The sequence below is a fragment of the Lipomyces tetrasporus genome, assembly GCF_029532465.1.
Source record: "Lipomyces tetrasporus strain NRRL Y-64009 chromosome Unknown POJ06scaffold_2, whole genome shotgun sequence".
Classification (NCBI taxonomy): Eukaryota; Fungi; Ascomycota; class Lipomycetes; order Lipomycetales; family Lipomycetaceae; genus Lipomyces; species Lipomyces tetrasporus.
The window spans coordinates 1006174-1022745 of record NW_026611597.1 but is presented as its reverse complement, the minus strand read 5'-3'; the positions used below and the strand labels follow the sequence as shown (position 1 = coordinate 1022745).

At 50.5% G+C, this 16572-nt stretch overlaps 7 protein-coding genes across 7 annotated transcripts; 3 read left to right on the top strand and 4 right to left on the bottom strand.

Moving 5' to 3' along the window:
* The first annotated feature begins 9 nt into the window (after positions 1 to 9).
* On the top strand, positions 10 to 1233 carry POJ06DRAFT_55850 (uncharacterized protein). The gene is made up of 3 exons (XM_056191210.1): positions 10 to 506; positions 552 to 848; positions 916 to 1233. Exons 1-3 carry the CDS (start codon positions 293 to 295, stop codon positions 1125 to 1127), a joined length of 723 nt encoding a protein of 240 aa, XP_056046241.1. The 5' UTR covers positions 10 to 292; the 3' UTR covers positions 1128 to 1233.
* Positions 1186 to 2265, bottom strand: POJ06DRAFT_55843 (uncharacterized protein). The gene is made up of 3 exons (XM_056191209.1): positions 1776 to 2265; positions 1622 to 1723; positions 1186 to 1571 (listed from the first exon to the last, which is right to left on the bottom strand). Exons 1-3 carry the CDS (start codon positions 1977 to 1979, stop codon positions 1467 to 1469), a joined length of 411 nt encoding a protein of 136 aa, XP_056046240.1. The 5' UTR covers positions 1980 to 2265; the 3' UTR covers positions 1186 to 1466.
* A 616-nt stretch (positions 2266 to 2881) lies between these two features.
* Positions 2882 to 4204, top strand: POJ06DRAFT_55803 (insulin-induced protein-domain-containing protein). The gene is made up of 3 exons (XM_056191208.1): positions 2882 to 3732; positions 3787 to 3953; positions 4011 to 4204. Exons 1-3 carry the CDS (start codon positions 2968 to 2970, stop codon positions 4144 to 4146), a joined length of 1068 nt encoding a protein of 355 aa, XP_056046239.1. The 5' UTR covers positions 2882 to 2967; the 3' UTR covers positions 4147 to 4204.
* Positions 4205 to 5937: 1733 nt separating this feature from the next.
* Positions 5938 to 8610, bottom strand: POJ06DRAFT_55790 (uncharacterized protein). Its single transcript, XM_056191207.1, has 2 exons — positions 8027 to 8610; positions 5938 to 7735 (listed from the first exon to the last, which is right to left on the bottom strand). Exons 1-2 carry the CDS (start codon positions 8327 to 8329, stop codon positions 6044 to 6046), a joined length of 1995 nt encoding a protein of 664 aa, XP_056046238.1. The 5' UTR covers positions 8330 to 8610; the 3' UTR covers positions 5938 to 6043.
* Positions 8611 to 9313: 703 nt separating this feature from the next.
* Positions 9314 to 10416, bottom strand: POJ06DRAFT_245628 (nucleophile aminohydrolase). The gene is made up of 4 exons (XM_056186684.1): positions 10169 to 10416; positions 9984 to 10108; positions 9673 to 9927; positions 9314 to 9615 (listed from the first exon to the last, which is right to left on the bottom strand). Exons 1-4 carry the CDS (start codon positions 10326 to 10328, stop codon positions 9577 to 9579), a joined length of 579 nt encoding a protein of 192 aa, XP_056046237.1. The 5' UTR covers positions 10329 to 10416; the 3' UTR covers positions 9314 to 9576.
* A 38-nt stretch (positions 10417 to 10454) lies between these two features.
* POJ06DRAFT_218888 (WD40-repeat-containing domain protein) lies at positions 10455 to 12233 on the top strand. The gene is made up of 2 exons (XM_056185579.1): positions 10455 to 10898; positions 10955 to 12233. Exons 1-2 carry the CDS (start codon positions 10601 to 10603, stop codon positions 12175 to 12177), a joined length of 1521 nt encoding a protein of 506 aa, XP_056046236.1. The 5' UTR covers positions 10455 to 10600; the 3' UTR covers positions 12178 to 12233.
* On the bottom strand, positions 12234 to 16468 carry POJ06DRAFT_245626 (uncharacterized protein). Its single transcript, XM_056186683.1, has 2 exons — positions 12554 to 16468; positions 12234 to 12493 (listed from the first exon to the last, which is right to left on the bottom strand). The coding sequence occupies exons 1-2, from the start codon at positions 16314 to 16316 to the stop codon at positions 12390 to 12392; spliced, it is 3867 nt and encodes a 1288-aa protein (XP_056046235.1). The 5' UTR covers positions 16317 to 16468; the 3' UTR covers positions 12234 to 12389.
* Positions 16469 to 16572: the final 104 nt, after the last annotated feature.

The window sequence follows — 16572 nt, the reverse complement described above, 5'->3', positions numbered from 1 at the left end:
GCCACTGGAAGCCAACTTTAATATACGGCTGGCCGCCGCCGTGCCTCGCCGTGTCGGTTCATGTCGGCTCGGGGAATTATTATGATGGAACAACTATATCAGGCATGAGGATGCATCGCGTGCATTTGCGTTTTGGCGCGTGCTCACCGGTCGCCGACGAGAGCCCGCCGTCGGCCATTTGGCCGGCCTGTGATGACAAAAGCCCGAACCGATCTTCGGCTGAATGACGTTCATATAAATGCCCTGCTCCAATTGTCATCTGATCCCGAACTGCTAGTAAACGTTAGTAGAAATGGCCACACCAGCTGACTACGGATTCTTCTCTGTGCCGCGAAATTTCGAGGAATTGCTGAATGGAAAGCACTATCTACACAAGCCAACTCCAGTAGATGTCGCGAAGGCCGTGAAATTCCCCGAAAGCGCAGTCGTCCAGGCGGCGCGTGAATTCGCAAAGGCGAAGCTCCCGCCCGAGACATTCAATCATTCTCATCGCGTGTTTTACTACGGTAGGTCGCATTCCGTGCAGCGTCAATCCTGACTAACTCGTTCAGGAACGGTCATCATTGCGCAACAGTTTCCTGAGCACGCAAACAATGAAGTGCTTCTCGAGACATACGCACTGACCTGTCTTTTGCACGACATTGCCACTGCAGACGAATTTCTTTACTCTACGCGTATGAGCTTTGACTTTTATGGTGCGTTCGTGGCACGGGAATTTTTACTCAACGCGGGCGCCCCACAAGACGAAGCAGACGCCGTGGCTGAGGGTATTTTGCGGCATCAGGACGTCGAGGTTAATGGAGCCATCACATTTATCGGGCTGATTATTCAGTTGACCACGCTGGTCGGTACGTTATCTTATCTTCGTCGTTCCTGCATTTCGCGGTCGACGGCGAGATACTAACAAACGCACAGACAATGCGGGATCTTTTCTCTCACTAATGGCCCCGGAAACGATCGACTCGGTTGTGACGTTGTACCCACGCCTAGGCTGGACGTCATGCTTCTCTAGATTCGTTGAGACCGAAATCTCACTGAAACCTTGGTGCCATTCGACGGCCGTGACCGATTTTGTTAATGTCGTGAAAGGGAATAAGTACTTTATCGAGCGATATGAAAGTGATTGATTTCTCCGAAATGATGTTTGGCAGTACAACTACTGTGTGATTCGTACGTTACCGCGGTTTGCGCTTACCCGACACCACTCTTGAGAAGAGAAATCATGCTCACTTGGTGCGAGTGTAGTGTAAGACTCGCTTAATATGCTTACATTTCCACGAATAACGCAAGCGTGTGTCTGAAATACGCCGTACGCATTTATGCAACTCCATAGCGGTCCATGATCGCTTATAAGTACCACCTAATAGCGATTCATAATCTCGCTAAATCCCAACCTGTTATACAATACAAAGCTCCGTATGCTTATTTCTACAATACAAGTACACTCAAACCGCCTATCATATACACTACTGCACGAGATGACCAGGAAGTAAGAAATTGGGGATAGAGTCTCGGATGAAATAAATGTGACCGCAGTTTGCGCATCGCATTGACCCCTGGATGACTTGTGTCTAGCGGAACTTAGTACCGGTTATAGTAGATGTACATTAACGGTAGATACCTCTAATAGCAGTGTGTGCAGGTCTTTTAGGAGCTGTTCGTTCTCAGGCGCGTGAGGATTCTCAATTTCGGGCTTTTTCTCTGGTAGTTGGGCATTGCCCAACTAGACAAAATATCAGCACATTCATCCCTGCGCTTTAGCGTCTAATACATACTTCTCTGGCAGTCGTAAGCAGGGCCGTCCACTCTATCCGCGGGAGGATGTTGTAAATGAACTCTGGACTGTAATCTACATCCTCGTGAGCGAGTTCAAGCGGAATATCTGGTGACTGCTGGTCGAAATGGAGCGGAAAGCAATCTGGCGAAGACCCACAGGCCTTGACCGTGCACTGAACGAAGTTTGCCGTTAGGAGTTTCATTTTGCAGTGAATAATTTGGAACTTGTAGTCAACAATCAACACGCAGAATAATTTTTGTTTGATTTGGGACGCCGCAGTGCTGCGAGCTCAACTGCATCACGTGAATCTGACTTCATCTGTTAAGCGAGTTGCACTGAGCCGTGCACGGATTGTGTCCATCTAAACTGAATATCTCAGGCAAATAGCTGCCAGCCAACAGCAGATTAGTCCGATGGCGACCAAGAAATCCAATACTCCCACAAAATTGGCAATCGTCTCGTCAAGACTTCGTGACCCTCCCATAGACCGTCATCAATTCATGCTCCGGCCTACTTGTAAACCGTGTTCAAAATCCAGCAATCCGTAGCATTCGACCGTATCTAGACTTCTGCTTACTGCCCTAACTCCTGTGATGACTTAGGCCATTCGGCCAGCCGAATGCCGAATGTCGCACTACATTTTTGAAGGAGAGTACAAAGTACCAACGCCTCAATCTGTGTAATTAGGGGAAAGCGGTTAACACGATAACTAACACCAAATTATATAGCATCCGTGGCACAAGCCCCGCTGTGATGATAGTGACGCTCGGCTCGGCTATTCATGCAAGTAATCACGGGGGATAAGGAACGGTGTCAGAATTTTCTCTATCACTATTATGTTCCTGTTATTTGTCTGTACATATATATACATATATACATATGAGAGGCCAGCTCCAAGGAGCTGGCCGTTGTTGCTTGTGACCCATGGCAGGGCGTAACCACTAGACATTTTTGTTGTATTTCTTGCTAACTTTGTATGTCTGGTTGGGCGTCTATAATACAAGTAATAAGTGTGCATTCCTGACGGGTAAATTGGATAACCCTAACCTTCTCGTGCTATAGGTCTGCTCTAAATTCTCGTGCTAACTTACGATAATTTAAATATATCACCACTCCCCTCTTGATCACCTTCAGCAAAATCTCGACACGCAACCTTTTCGCCGTCTGTGTCTCTGTACCAAAACTCCAACATGGACAGTGTCACTCTCGCGCAACCGCGGCCAGTGCGCAACTTCGCGGCGATGCCGCCGTACGACCAAATCACGGATGGCTCACACTCCTCGTCACTGTACGACGATAACAACAACCACAACAACAACGACGACGACGACGACGATGGAGGCGCGCCCCACAAATCGCAATCGATCGTGTCGCTAACGTCGTCCGCACTTTCTGGCATTTTTGGCTCGAATCTTATAGACCCCAGCCGTGCTCCTACCCCGGATGTGCTTGCTCCGTCGATCTCGCCGGCCTCCGCAATTCTGTACGGTAACGACGTCGCGAGACGTCGTCGGAACGAAGGGGCGAGCCAGTCAATGGTGAATGGCTCGTCCAGAATCAAAACGGCGAATCCCAAGTCAGGCACTCTACTGTACAGTCCTGTAAGCGACGCAACGTCCGATCGAGCGTTGACGTCGACAGCTTCTGGCCGACTGAGCGTGCTCGTAAAAATTAGTCTCCTCTTCTCGTTTGGCGTCGCATACGGCCACCTCGTTACGCAACTCCAAGACAATCACTACGTGACCCCGACAACGCTCAACATCGATCCGACGGGAAGCTTCACTCTGACCTGGGGTGTGCTGGGTATTCTTCTTGGCACTTTACTGCCCTTTGTCGACTCGATATCGCCGGCGATTCTGGGTCCAAAAAGTTCGTCTAGCACTGGCTCCAGCATGTTTGCCTGGAACACCATCGTTCGTGCTGTCGGAATCTTCATTGGTGTCTCGTACGGAATTGTGGGTTTCTCTCCTTTCTTCAATTATTTGTGGATTATACTGACTTGCACTCAGCGACGGCTGCCATGGGCGTCAACGCTGCAAGGGGCTCTTGTTCTTGCGTTTTTAAATCCTATTTTGTGGTTCGCACTCGACACGTCAGCTAATGGCTTTATCCTCTCCTCCCTCACCGCTATTTTGGGCACTGGGGTGTTTGCATGGGCATATCCCAGCCATTTCCCGTATGTCGAATTCAATTGTCGTTAGTTACTTTGCAATACTGATTCTCTTCTATACAGGGACGCGATGGGCTGGACAGAGGATTACATATCCGTCGCAACTTGGATCGCGTCCATCTTCTTCTGTAGCTCGATCTGCTTCGGTACCATCGGTCGGAAACTCCTTGGTAAGGCATTACCCGACGCTGCCGGCTAATCGTCTTCATCTGCTCCTCGTTTTGATTATGGCCTGCAAATTTACAAGCACGATTCCTTGCAAACTTAGACCAAGCGTCGTGTTACATGATACCGGTACAGTCGTGTTACATTGATTAACATATATATACATAGCATGCTCGTTTTCTTTGCTTGGTTGTTTGCGTTATATTTGGGTTTGGTAGTACGTACATAGCACATATTTGTATATTCATTTCTCGTGGCAATAATGGATCTGTTGGATGTGGATACTTGGGTCGTTCATTCGAGATTTTGGTTTTTTGTGGTTTGGTCGCGATGTACATGATCCTTCTCCTTAGCAATACAGATATTATTCACCTTTAGTGGCGAGCAAGCTGATGAAACTATATGCAATCCCAGTTTGTTGCCGAGCCTCCCGATTGCCTCACGTTCACTTCATAAAGTGGTTCGCATCATGACGTCATCCGGGTTTGGGGCCCTAACTCATAATGGGTGGCCGGGTAATTCCATACCTCAAAACTGATTAAAGCAGTAACTATATAACTTATTGCTATTACTCGTCTATATCTTGTGCCGGTGCGACTTCGTGTGTATCTCAGGCGCAGAACACATATTGTTTACGCAAATGGCGTGACCTAGGCTTAACGCGTTCATGACGCGTCGGAGCCTGAGACGTCGCGTCCATCTATTAGCGAATTTGTAATCCCGTGGACGTCAGGTGACGGTTGATGCCGTACACATCTGAACATCTTCACGCCCGTACGCGAAAACCATTCAGGGAGAAGAGCACATGCTGTCAGACCAGTTTTCAATAATTATGTCCCAGCGGTATGCGCGGGTGAGATTGGGTCCCAACAGACGTGACTCAGCTGATGTAACAATTCCTAGACCCAATAGTATTCCTTAATTGCAAGGAATGGCAATGGCACGTAGCCCAGTTTCAGTGATGACTGACGTCAATGTATCATTCATTCTTGGTCCATGAATCCTGAATCCCATCCCTAAGCCTTCGTTCTCTTTCTCGTCTGTATCAAGGAGCCCTCAATTGACATGTCTGGATGATGTGTTTTTGTCTACGTCGAATCCGACATTCTGAGATTCACAAATTAACTGGCGGCGGAACCCAATCGCACACAAGCTTTCAATCAATGTGATCATGATACGTACCCAGCGGAATCAGCTGCGTAGCAGGCGACAGATAACTCTGCATAGCAGACTGCCGTCTCCTGGAAATATTTATAATCGCAAAATATGCTCAACCTCCTCAAAAAATCATTTTTCTTTTCGGGTACCAGAAGCAGCAAGTCGTCACAAACTACCCTACATACCCAGCAGCCGTACAATATAGTTACAACAAATTCTATGATTATGTCAACCACAATTACCGACACCCCTTCTATAGCAAAGAAGAACGAGATTACTAGCTTAATATAGGAACAGATCTTCAATTGTGCCTTGCTTAGTCCTTGTCCCGTAAACTTCAGAGCGGGACCGCCCTTTGTCGCTCCTGATTCCGACGAGACTTCGAACGATCGAGGTTCGAGCTACGGACACCAGCAGAATGTGCTCCGCAAATACTTTTCTTTTGGTCCAAAGCCTATACTCGGCCCGATGGACAATGCACTGAAGCGTCAATTCGCATACTAACTCTGTTGGCAAAAAGTAGTGAGCTACGGACTGTGAACTTCGTACAATGAAATGCATAATATATATGTCACAAAAATATCTTAAGTCCAGAAACTTTTCTCAATGGCGCGCCAGTACAGTAATTATCCAAAAAAAACCCAGATTGTAAAAAGTAAATGTAATATATGGGTAGAATGACAATGAGATATCCACAAAAGAGAAACGGAAAAAAAAGCAATGTCTATACTGAAACGATGCACAAATCTATCACGAGTGTCACAAATCCTCCGTCATGTAAAGTCGTTCAACACACCATATCCGTATATGCCGAGATCGTCTAATTGGCGGGTCAACATCAGCAATCGCTGGTTCTGCTCCAGAGCCGCGAGTTCGGTATCTGAGAATCCCGAGACCGTGTTCGTGCTATCTGTCGAGCTCATGAATAATTCGGCGGCAACGGCGTGCATGCTTGCCGTTGTGTCTGCCGTAGCCACAGACGGGGGTTCTGAAAAGGGCACGGAGCACGATGCAAACAGCGTCGCGGCAGGCGCACCGGAGGAAAAAGATAACGCACTGGATGGCAAGGCCGTGGCATTATCCACGAGATGATGTCGCTGTCTGTCGTAGGATAAGTCCACAGTATCCCACGAAGGCTCGGCTGGATCCGGACGTTTGTCGGGCTCGTCTTCATCTGTCGATATGTCGTCGTCTTCGCGGAGATCCTCAGTGCGGCGCCTCGCCCGTTTGTACGACCGGTCGGCGTCCTCACCATCATCAACTTCCATCAAAGACCCAGCAGTCGACAATATAGGTGTGACCGGAGATACAGGCTTCGAACTGTCCGCCTGCTCGTGCGTCCACAAATCTACACTGGCAGAAACGTTGCTGCTACTGCTGCTCGCGGCAGAATGCCGTGCTCCATTTCCGACACTGCCACCTAACGTCAACTTTCTCGCCCGCACCGAAGGCACCCGAGACTGAACGAACGACACAGATTTCGACCGCCGCATGAGACCGCTGCCCACGTCGGGAGAGGAAACGGACAAACTTCTGACCGGACTCACAGCGCCGCTGGCGGGAGCGCTCGGGTTGGGGAAGGTCATCATGTACGCCGGTGCAGAGGGAATCTCGCCCGGTGCAGTTGCAGAATAGCTATGTGACCGTCGTAGCCTGACAGCCGGTGGGCCCTGCCGTCTCCTGCGCGCAGCAAGCTTCGAGTCCGATAGACTCGGCGCGGCGAGAGTGGAGAAGACCTGGGGTTGTTGCTGTAGCTCCGTGATCGTGCCGGGTGTGGAATATGTTCGCTGTAAAGGAATCGGACTTATGACGTACTGCCCATGCGGATGATGCGATCCAATCGGAGGCGGCGTCATGGGTATGAAGGGCGACGCGATTGGCGGAGCTTGCGGAGAAGGGAAGCCCGGCGTTCCTGGCGCGACGTACAAAGGGGAATGAACTTGGCCGGGGTGACGACTGTAGAAATAGCTACCCGTCGCACCTGGAGTGACAACAGTGTACTGAGTATGCGCGTAGGCGGCTGCAGCGGCGGCGGCAGCAGCTTCATTACGAGCTTTAGCTGCAGCCTCGGCGACGGCGAGCGACCGCTCAAGCGAGGCATATGACGCTTCTGATGGCGACGCGTATTTTGTCGGCGACACGTTGTCTCGCGTTATACGCTGAACAGGTGTAACAGGCAACGCGGTCGTTGTCCGAGTCGGTGTCTTTGCGGGCGTGGCCGGTGGAGCGATTTGCTGGTCGGCCTGAGCCTTGATTGGCGAAGCCGATGACGGCCGACTTTGTGGCGGAGTGGTAGGCCGTCCAGGGGCGACGATTGGCTCGTCATCTTGCTCAAATTCTACTGCTGATGCATGCTTCGGGGCAGGCAGGCGTGCAGAGCCTGCAGCAGCCAGGATCATCTCGACCCTTGTCGATTCCAATTGCTTTTCATCTTTTGCGCGCTTCCGCCGCTCCTGAAACCACAACTATAATATATTAGCAAGCTACTTTAAGAAAAAATATGTCGGCAGTGTCGAAATTGGGTTAGTCGCGATTTGCTGTGTCAGATCAACGGGTTTGTCGGCGGCAGAGCACACAGTGAAACACAGTGAAACTCAGGCCGACACCAATTGCCATGGCAGAAATACTGCTCAAATGATTCTTATCTCCCGAAACCACAAAGATGGAAATCACGGAAACAGATATATGTACTGCAATTGCTTCTTTTGGAGGAGGACAACGTCGCATGCAGAGAAGACGAGATAGCGCAAACCTACCTGGACGACTCGAGCCGTGGCACCGATTCTGTTTGCAATCTCCTGTCTGACGGCAAGATTCGGACGTGGATTGTCTGCAAATGTGGATTCGAGGGCGGATAACTGCATCTGGCCGAGGCCCAGCGGGATAGTGGGTTCTGTGGAATGCGTTGGCCGCGAGACCGGTCCGGGCTGAGGAAAAATGAACGTGTCGGTCTGGGGCATGGCACAGCCCAGCTGGTGCGCCTGGGCCTGGCCGACCGAGGCAGTCGCCGAAGACGAAGCTGGAGACGAAGTCGAAACTGGTAACTGGAAGGGTAGCATGCTGGCGGCGACGTTGTACCGAGTCTCGCTGGCGGCAATGCAGCGGGCGGCGGATGGATGCGTGCGTCTGCGTCTGCGTCTGCGCGCAGCACGACACGAGAACGCAACGCGGTGTGTTGTGGAAGTGAGTGGAGATGGTGGCTGTATATATCAAAGTTGAATATAATGTAGTGGGTCGGGAGAAGCAGGCGCGGCGGAGAGTGAGTTCGTGGTTAGTTCTGCAGCTGGCCGGTGACCAACGCAGATCGAAGGAAGGGATGACCACTGACTGGTTGACCAGTGAACACAGCCGAGCCAGACGCCGGCACTCTAATTACTACAATACTACGACACACTAGTATTAATGCTGTAGTATATAAATATATGTATGCCTTTTAATGCACAGAACTACGAACGAGTAGCTGCAGAAATGCAGAATCGGTAGAAGGTGTCGCCCTCCGGCACGACACCGCCCTGTTCGCGCCCTACTCATTAGTTGCGTTTGTTGATACGTTCACTGTCGCTCGCATTACAGTCTACACTGATTAGATATGACGTCTTCTGGCCCAGTTGTGGATTGAGTCAGACTAGAATTACCAGGAACGTGAACACATCAATCAATCGCGAGCGCTGTTCAGTTCGACCACGATTTGATAATTTAAAAAACCAATAACGATGTCAGACATGCGCCGACCGCATCTCGCTTAGTCTGCGCATCCATTGCTGCCACTGTCCCTTGTTAATGAACTGTTGAGGGACAGGGATGGTGAGCGGAGGCGAGAAGAATAGTAAGACGAAGACGAGTTGAAGCCAGGGGGGGTCGGTGTTTTCGGAGCCGGCCGAGTCTGTTATGCCAATCGCGACCCTTGGCACGCGACACCATTATTATGTCCGGGCGATCGACACAGCAGCAGCGACACAGGATACAAATCGACACGACACGATCGACATGACTCGCGACATGTCGCTGTCGTTGTCGCACTATCCTATATATTTCTAATATACGTGCGACATATATTGCTCGTTGCGGCAGCCAAGCAGTTACCTTCTGGATGTTTGTCGTTGCAATCACCCATTGCTGCGGGAAGATGTCATCTAGCATCTGCTGCCCTGGATAATGGTTGCGAACTCTCTGTGGTGCACCATAACACGTGAATGGATTCCAATATGGTACGAACGAACAGTAAAGATCCAGCCTACAAAATACTTTAAATTCACATAACTGTAACTATATTGTATATACAATGCAATTATCTCCTCCCAGAAACCTACACCGTCCGCACACCGTCCCTGTCAATGATTTTGATCTGTATAATTAGCACAGTCACACAGACAAATCAATGACAAACATAAATACCACATACCTGAACACCCTTAAAGTCTATCGGTAGTCGGGTCCGCAGCTCCGTAACACACATCTCCATGATTTTCATGCCCTCGTCAAGGCTGATATCTTTCTTGTGCCATCTATCCAGCAGGGAAAGTGTGTAATACGCCGCATATCCGTGGGCAGCGTACGGCAACTGCGCGCTTGATGCCAGGTAGTCTACCCAGTACAAGTACGGCTTCTCGGTCGCAGTGTCGTAGCCTGCGATCAAAATATTCACCTGATACGGTTTCTACCAGATCGTTAGGCAACATCGTGCGGAAGAACTACAGAAAACGACCGACATACCCGACTTCGCAAGCTCTTTGCAAGCTCTGACCGCACAAACGACGTGATCGCGGGGGGCGACAATTCCGTCTCATTCCGCATCCCATGTAGCTGGATGTTCGCTTGCACATACTCCGCAAATTGCACTCCACAATTAGCATAACCTATCTATAAATGAATAAAAATAAACAAAAAATTAGACACACCCGTATCGCCAGGCTCGCCCGTATACGCAACCAACGTATGCGGAGCTACAACCCGTGTCTTGTCATCATCAGACTTGAGAATAGATACACCCCGGACAGCAGCCATCGATGTCGCCACAATCACCGCATCCTTCGTCGTCAGTCCGATAATCACGTCCATTCTGTTTCTCGAGTGTGTATCTAATTGGATTACGAAAACGCGACGAGGAGACCAATGTAGTGTTGATATGAATTGCTGATGAAAGATGATGACGAGCGGCGTAACACTCAGGTGTCCTCCTCAATGCCCAAACGCAGGGATACTTACGCAGGATCGTACAACCTCTCTCCCAACCTTACAAATTTTTTATTCTCAGGATTTATGGTGAACCTCATTTTTTTTAACATTTGACGAGCCGATACGCTTTCTATCGGAGAGAACTACGGAGCGACATGTCCGATCCATTTTTCTCTCGCAAGCGAAAACGTGGACCAGCGAGAGGTGGTCGTGCCGCCCAGCTTTCCCGTGCACCCGAACGTTCGAATGAAATTGAGGACGAGGAAATCACTGATCCCGAGACTTCCGACGAAGAAATGCAGGAAGCAGGGTCTGCTGACACTCACACGGAAGCAGAAAGTGAGGAAGAGAGCGGTGACGAGAACGACGAGGCCGAGTTCGCAAATGAAAGTGCTGCCGACAAGCGGCGAAGACTGGCGCAGCAGTATATCGAGAACTTGCAAAATGAAATTGGTATGACGCATTCCTACCTAGCACTGTATCGCGTTGAATAGTGCTAAATGAATTAGACTCTACCGGCTTTGACGCTCGGGACGTGGACAAAGACATCCTCGCCGCCCGTCTAAAAGAAGACGTAGCCGAAGTTCAAGGCCGACTTTACAGATTTATAGCACCATCTTTCGCTTTTCTTCGTCCAGCCCGCAAATTTTTGTCCTACAAAACCATGTTGACGCCTACCGGCATCGCCGGCGCCGATAATACGCTCTACACTGTCTCTAAGGACCGCATACTGTCCAAATGGGACGCAACGTCCGGGAAACGACTAAAGTTCAAGCGCGGTGACCACGACAAAGAAATCGTCTGCATAGCTGTCAGCTTTGATGGTAAATTCGTTGCAACAGGTGGCAAAGATCGCAAAATCAACATCTATAATCCGGAGCTCGACCTTTTGAAAACATTCACGCAGCACAGAGACTCGGTCCTTTGCCTATCGTTCCGCCGCGGGACACATCAACTGTATTCCGGGAGCGCAGACAGGACAGTCAAGAGCTGGTCCCTCGATGCGCTGTCGTACGTCGAAACGTTATTCGGACACCAAGACGCCATAAGCGACATCTCCGCTCTTGCTCAAGAACGGTGCATTACCGCCGGCTCACGCGACCGAACTGTCCGGATCTGGAAAATCGTGGAAGAATCGCAACTAATTTTCCGCGGCGGTGGGCCTGGATCCGGACACAGAGTAAAGTTCGTGGAAGGAAGTATTGACGCAGTTGCGATGGTCGATCACCATATTTTTGTTACAGGGAGTGATAACGGGACTCTGTCGCTCTGGACCTTGCAGCGGAAGAAGCCGGTCTATAGTGTGCATCTCGCACATGGTCTCGACACACTGTTAACTCCACAAGAATATACCGCTGAAAAAGAACATTTCCCGACTCCACCGAAGCAGCAGCCGCGGTGGATTACCTGTCTCGCGACTCTAGCCTACGCCGACATTGTTGTGTCGGGGTCCTGGAACGGAGTCAAGGTCTGGCGCGTGGTAACCCAAGACACTACCCGGATCGACGTCGACGGCGTCGCGACCGGTGGCGCGAGAAAACAATACTCCCTTGAACCTGTTGCGGCATTCAAACTCCCTGGCGTCGTAAACGGTGTCAAGATCCTCGAGAACGGAAATGGCGAGATCCGAATATGCGCTGCTGTCGGCCGCGAGCTGCGTGGTGGAAGATGGATGGAACGCGACGCGAAAAACGGCGTCCATGTTTTGACGATTCAAAAGAAGAGCGGGTAGGGCGATATCATTTGTAAACTAGATAATTGCATTTACGGTTCTGGATGTCTAAAAGTACTGAAATTTTGCTACTCATTTGACTAATGAATTACATAATTACCCTCACAACATAACAAAATGCGCATGTATCATACAACAATCAATAGACACCTTAAGGAACATAGTCATACAACCTGATATACACAATGGAGATATATAGTACAATGCAACTTTCAATTCAAGAATCCTTTACATCCTGGCGAACCACACAAGCACGGTATGCGCTCGTCCGAGTTGACTTCCCTCTCAAACTTGTAATCGTACGTCAATTCTTCGTCTATTCGCAATTAGTCAGTAGTTCCTGAAATGCAAAGTACAATAATAATCTGGGACGTACTTGCAACGATGTCTCTCAACGCATAAATAACAATCCGTTTCTGTCCTTCGACCTTAATAATTTTAGCTGTACAACTAGGGGTACAGCAGTGATTAATAAACCGTGCAATTCCGCCCCGTTTGGTAGCATCAACAACGGTGCTCTCGTCAATCCTAAACAAATAACTACTACCAATCCCATTCTTCAAGTATCGCCGCTCGCGCATGTCCGCGACCGGCTGGCGAACGACCTCGCCGACGTACTCGATGATCATGTCGTTCGCGGCAATGTTTTCCATAGCGTAGAGACCCCAATTGTGAATCGCCGAGCGAGCGAAACGGACAGGTTTCTTGCGCTTCTTCAGTTGGTTGAACCGAAGGACATCGTTATCCGTCGACAGCATCTGTTTCTGGAGATTGATATCAGCCGCCAGACGACGGTTGTTGATCCGGTTCAGTCGAGACGAGATGCTGTCTTTCTCGGTACCAGTGTCCAATGAGACAAGTGCCAGAGAAGCGCTTGTCGACACGTCGCCATCGATGGCAGCGTCATGGTCGGCAGGAGTGCCAGCCCGGCCATTGGTATCCGCGCCATCGCCGTTGAGAACACCATTGGGAGCATCGCCATCTGCATGCTTTTTCTTACGAAGCCGTTTGCGATGCTCAAGATATTCTGTCTTTTCTGTCTCCGGGATCCGGTAGTACCCTTCAGTCCTCGCTGATCCGGACGCGTTCACGCGGTTGTATTCGTCCTCTGGTCGTACTAGTTTCCGACTCATTCCCCGACGAATGCCATCAAAGAAATTTGCCTTGGATTCCTTCTGTTGCCATCCCCAGAACATCACATTTCCAAGCGTTTGATCAGCCATAACATCCTCAAGGGCGATCTGCAAAAACTTGAAATCCTCCGCGTCGGACACGAGGCTCTGTACGCCGTCCAAATCAAACACTTTGTCTGCCTCGATAGAATCGACAATAAGCTCAGGAGTAGGTTTCCAGTACGAAGCGTCAACAAGACCAAAATCTTCATCCTCAGTTGGCGTTGGCAACTGCTGGACCTGGACTTTCTCGATTTCCCTCTGTTCCGGCTCTATCTTGACTTCAGGCGAGACGGTAGTAGCCGGCGTTGCTTCATCTTCTTCAGACGTCGTAAACTCAATCCGAACGAGTTTCTTTTTGCGGCGCTTCTCGCTCTTCTCTTCCGCAGTACGGTGCTTCCGCTTCTTCGAGGATTTGGTCTCCGTAGCCCGAATAAGCTCGTCATCAATGTCTTTCATGACAACATCCTCAACCTTGACAGGCTCGGACTCGTCTCCTGAGACAACGAAATTCTTCATTCTGTCGGCTTCGCCACGAAGATCACGATTCTTATCGAACTCACGGAACTTTGTCACAAAATCGTCATCTTCCTCCTCGTCATCAACTGCGGCGCTTGGACGAGTAGCCGGGACCTCGCTCTCGGAATCTGAATAATCAACCTTGATACGTGGTTCGCGTTGGCGATATTGAGAAAACTGCTTGCCAATCAACTCGTCATCGGCCTTACCCTCATCCTCAACGTCAGCCATGCCTTCGTCGTCCGAGACATCATCGTTCAATTGATGGTTCATCGGCCGTGACATGCCCGCTCGCTTGGCGTTTGGGGATATCGATATCTTAGATGACACCTTGCTCCTCAACTGAGATTTCGTGGACGATGAATCGGTACGTTTCTTGAACCTAGGCAGTAGTGGCAACTTGCCGGAGAACTGCTTGACTCCGGAGGCAACATCCTCGCTAGCCTCGTCAGCAGGACCTTCAACCTTAAGGGTTGCATCTGGACCCTCTTCGTTCTTTGGGAGCGGAGGTATTGCAACTGGTGCAGTCTTTACCGCTTCCGGTGAACGGCCGCCACCAGCTAACTTCGCAGGATCCAACTTATCGTAGATAGTCGGTACGGTAATTCGCTCCTTAATATCTTTCCGCAGAACTTCCTGCAGTTCTTTCAAAATCAGGCTAGTAGCATCCTTAACTGGATCAGGCTGTCTCACGGATTTTGTCTTGACTTTCTTGACGTCGTCGGTTCCGGTCTTGAGCATTGACTCTGATCGGCCTCGTTCGCGCCCTCGGACAGCGCGATCATCTTCGTCATTAACAGGAAACTGAATCTGCATATTCATCCGCCATCGGCGATCCATCGTGCGCCCATCCATATGTCTAAAACACGCTTTTGCCTCGGTCGCACTGTCAAATACAACATAAAAGCCCGAAATTTCGCGCTGCTTTGGGTGATAGCGATGGGGCGTCTCGTACTTGAGTGCTAGAGTGCGTTTGACGACATAGACTTGAACCCAGTCGTAGTCGCGAAGGTAGTCCTTGATGTCGGCCGTGTAAACTCTGTCGACCGGGACGTACAAATCCGAGATAAAAATGTATGGCCTGTTTCCAATCCTTGTGAACAAATCGTCTTTTGGCGGCGGTGGCGGCGATGGTGCTCGGCGGTGAGATCGTGATCTCGACGGCGATCGCGAATCGTCAGAACTGTAGTATCTGTCTCGTGAGTGGGAACGCGAGGACACAGGCGTGGATGACCGGGATCGAGATATCGATCGAGAATATCGCCGAGAGCGTCGATGGTATGCAGGTGAGCGAGATCTATGTGACGGCGGAGATGGTGGTGGTGGCGGGGAGTCTGGTGGACGCGGCGGGGGCACTAGAGGAGGGGGTGGAGGTGGTGGACTTGCATGCAACGGTTGTTGCTGCTTCTGCTGATTCTTTTCGGCTTCCCGAGCGATCTCCTCCATTCGTCGCGTACAGACACGACCGTCGTCATCAAACTCGACAATGACACTGTCGAACCCAACTTTGATCTTTCCCGCTTTTGCGTCCTTTACTGCTCGCTTGGCAGCAGCGTGACCGAGCAAAACATCCGCAGACTTCTTATCTATTTTGGATCCCGAATTTCTAAATAGGATAAGACACATTCCTAAGGATGCTCCGGTAATTGGATCTCTCTGCATGGTAAATTTCTCAAACTCGCCATACTGTTTAAACTGCATCGCAACAGCGCCTTCCGTCGTCAGTCTCGAGAAGCCGGACACGAGAATCTGGCATGGCGGTTTTGGCCCCACTGAATTCGAGTCGAATGCATACTTTAGTACTGCAAGCGTTGTTATGTGCACTCGTCGCCTTGGTCGTGGAACCGCGCCTGACGGATACTGCCGCACTAGATTGCGCGGATCAACCGCCCGTCTGGAAATACCTGTGGACGATGCTGCCTTTTTACGGTATATCGGCTCTTTTCCTCGGGACTTAGTCTTGTCGAGGTCGGGATCGTATTCGATCTGGTACGACTTGCCGTGAAGATCTAGGACAGACAATAGCCGTGGCTTCTGCGGCGCGATATCTATGGGGTTCGCATTAGAATCATGGCCGCGGTTGCCATCGTCGTCGTGGTCGTGGTCGGCTGGTGGCGATGAGTGCGAGCTGCCAGTGGATGGTGCAGAAGAGACATTCGATGTACTCGACGAGGACGACGAGGACGGCACCGTCTTTGGATGAGGCGACCTGCTCGCGGACTCTCTGTCAACAGACGGTCGCGAATGCAAACTCGGCGCCGGTTGGTTCGCGCGGTGGTGATGAGCATTGAACTTGTCGTTCCGTGGACCGGTCGGCACGACGACTCTGTCGGGAAAGAACGTCGCGAGGTCAGCCTTGCCCGACGACTTCGTCGGCGGCGGGTCGCGATGAGAGCTGGAGGGATGCGACGGGCGCAAGTGCACGCCTGTACGCGGGGTCGGCGGCATGGCCCTCCGAATGCGCAACTGAGCGACTCTCTTATGTTCTCGTTAAAGGGTTACCAGTGTGTAGTCAATAAAGTCCGTAGGGCGTATTCAACAGTCGGACTCTAGTCGCTGGTTGCTTATTGTGTATGCGGTAATTGGGAATCGTGTATTTCGACAACGCGCTCCTAATAATTCATAATAAGGAGATGAGAAAAGTCCCGAGCAATAGAACCGGCTTCCACGCGTATAACAAGTCACGCCCCGCGCATATCTCCTC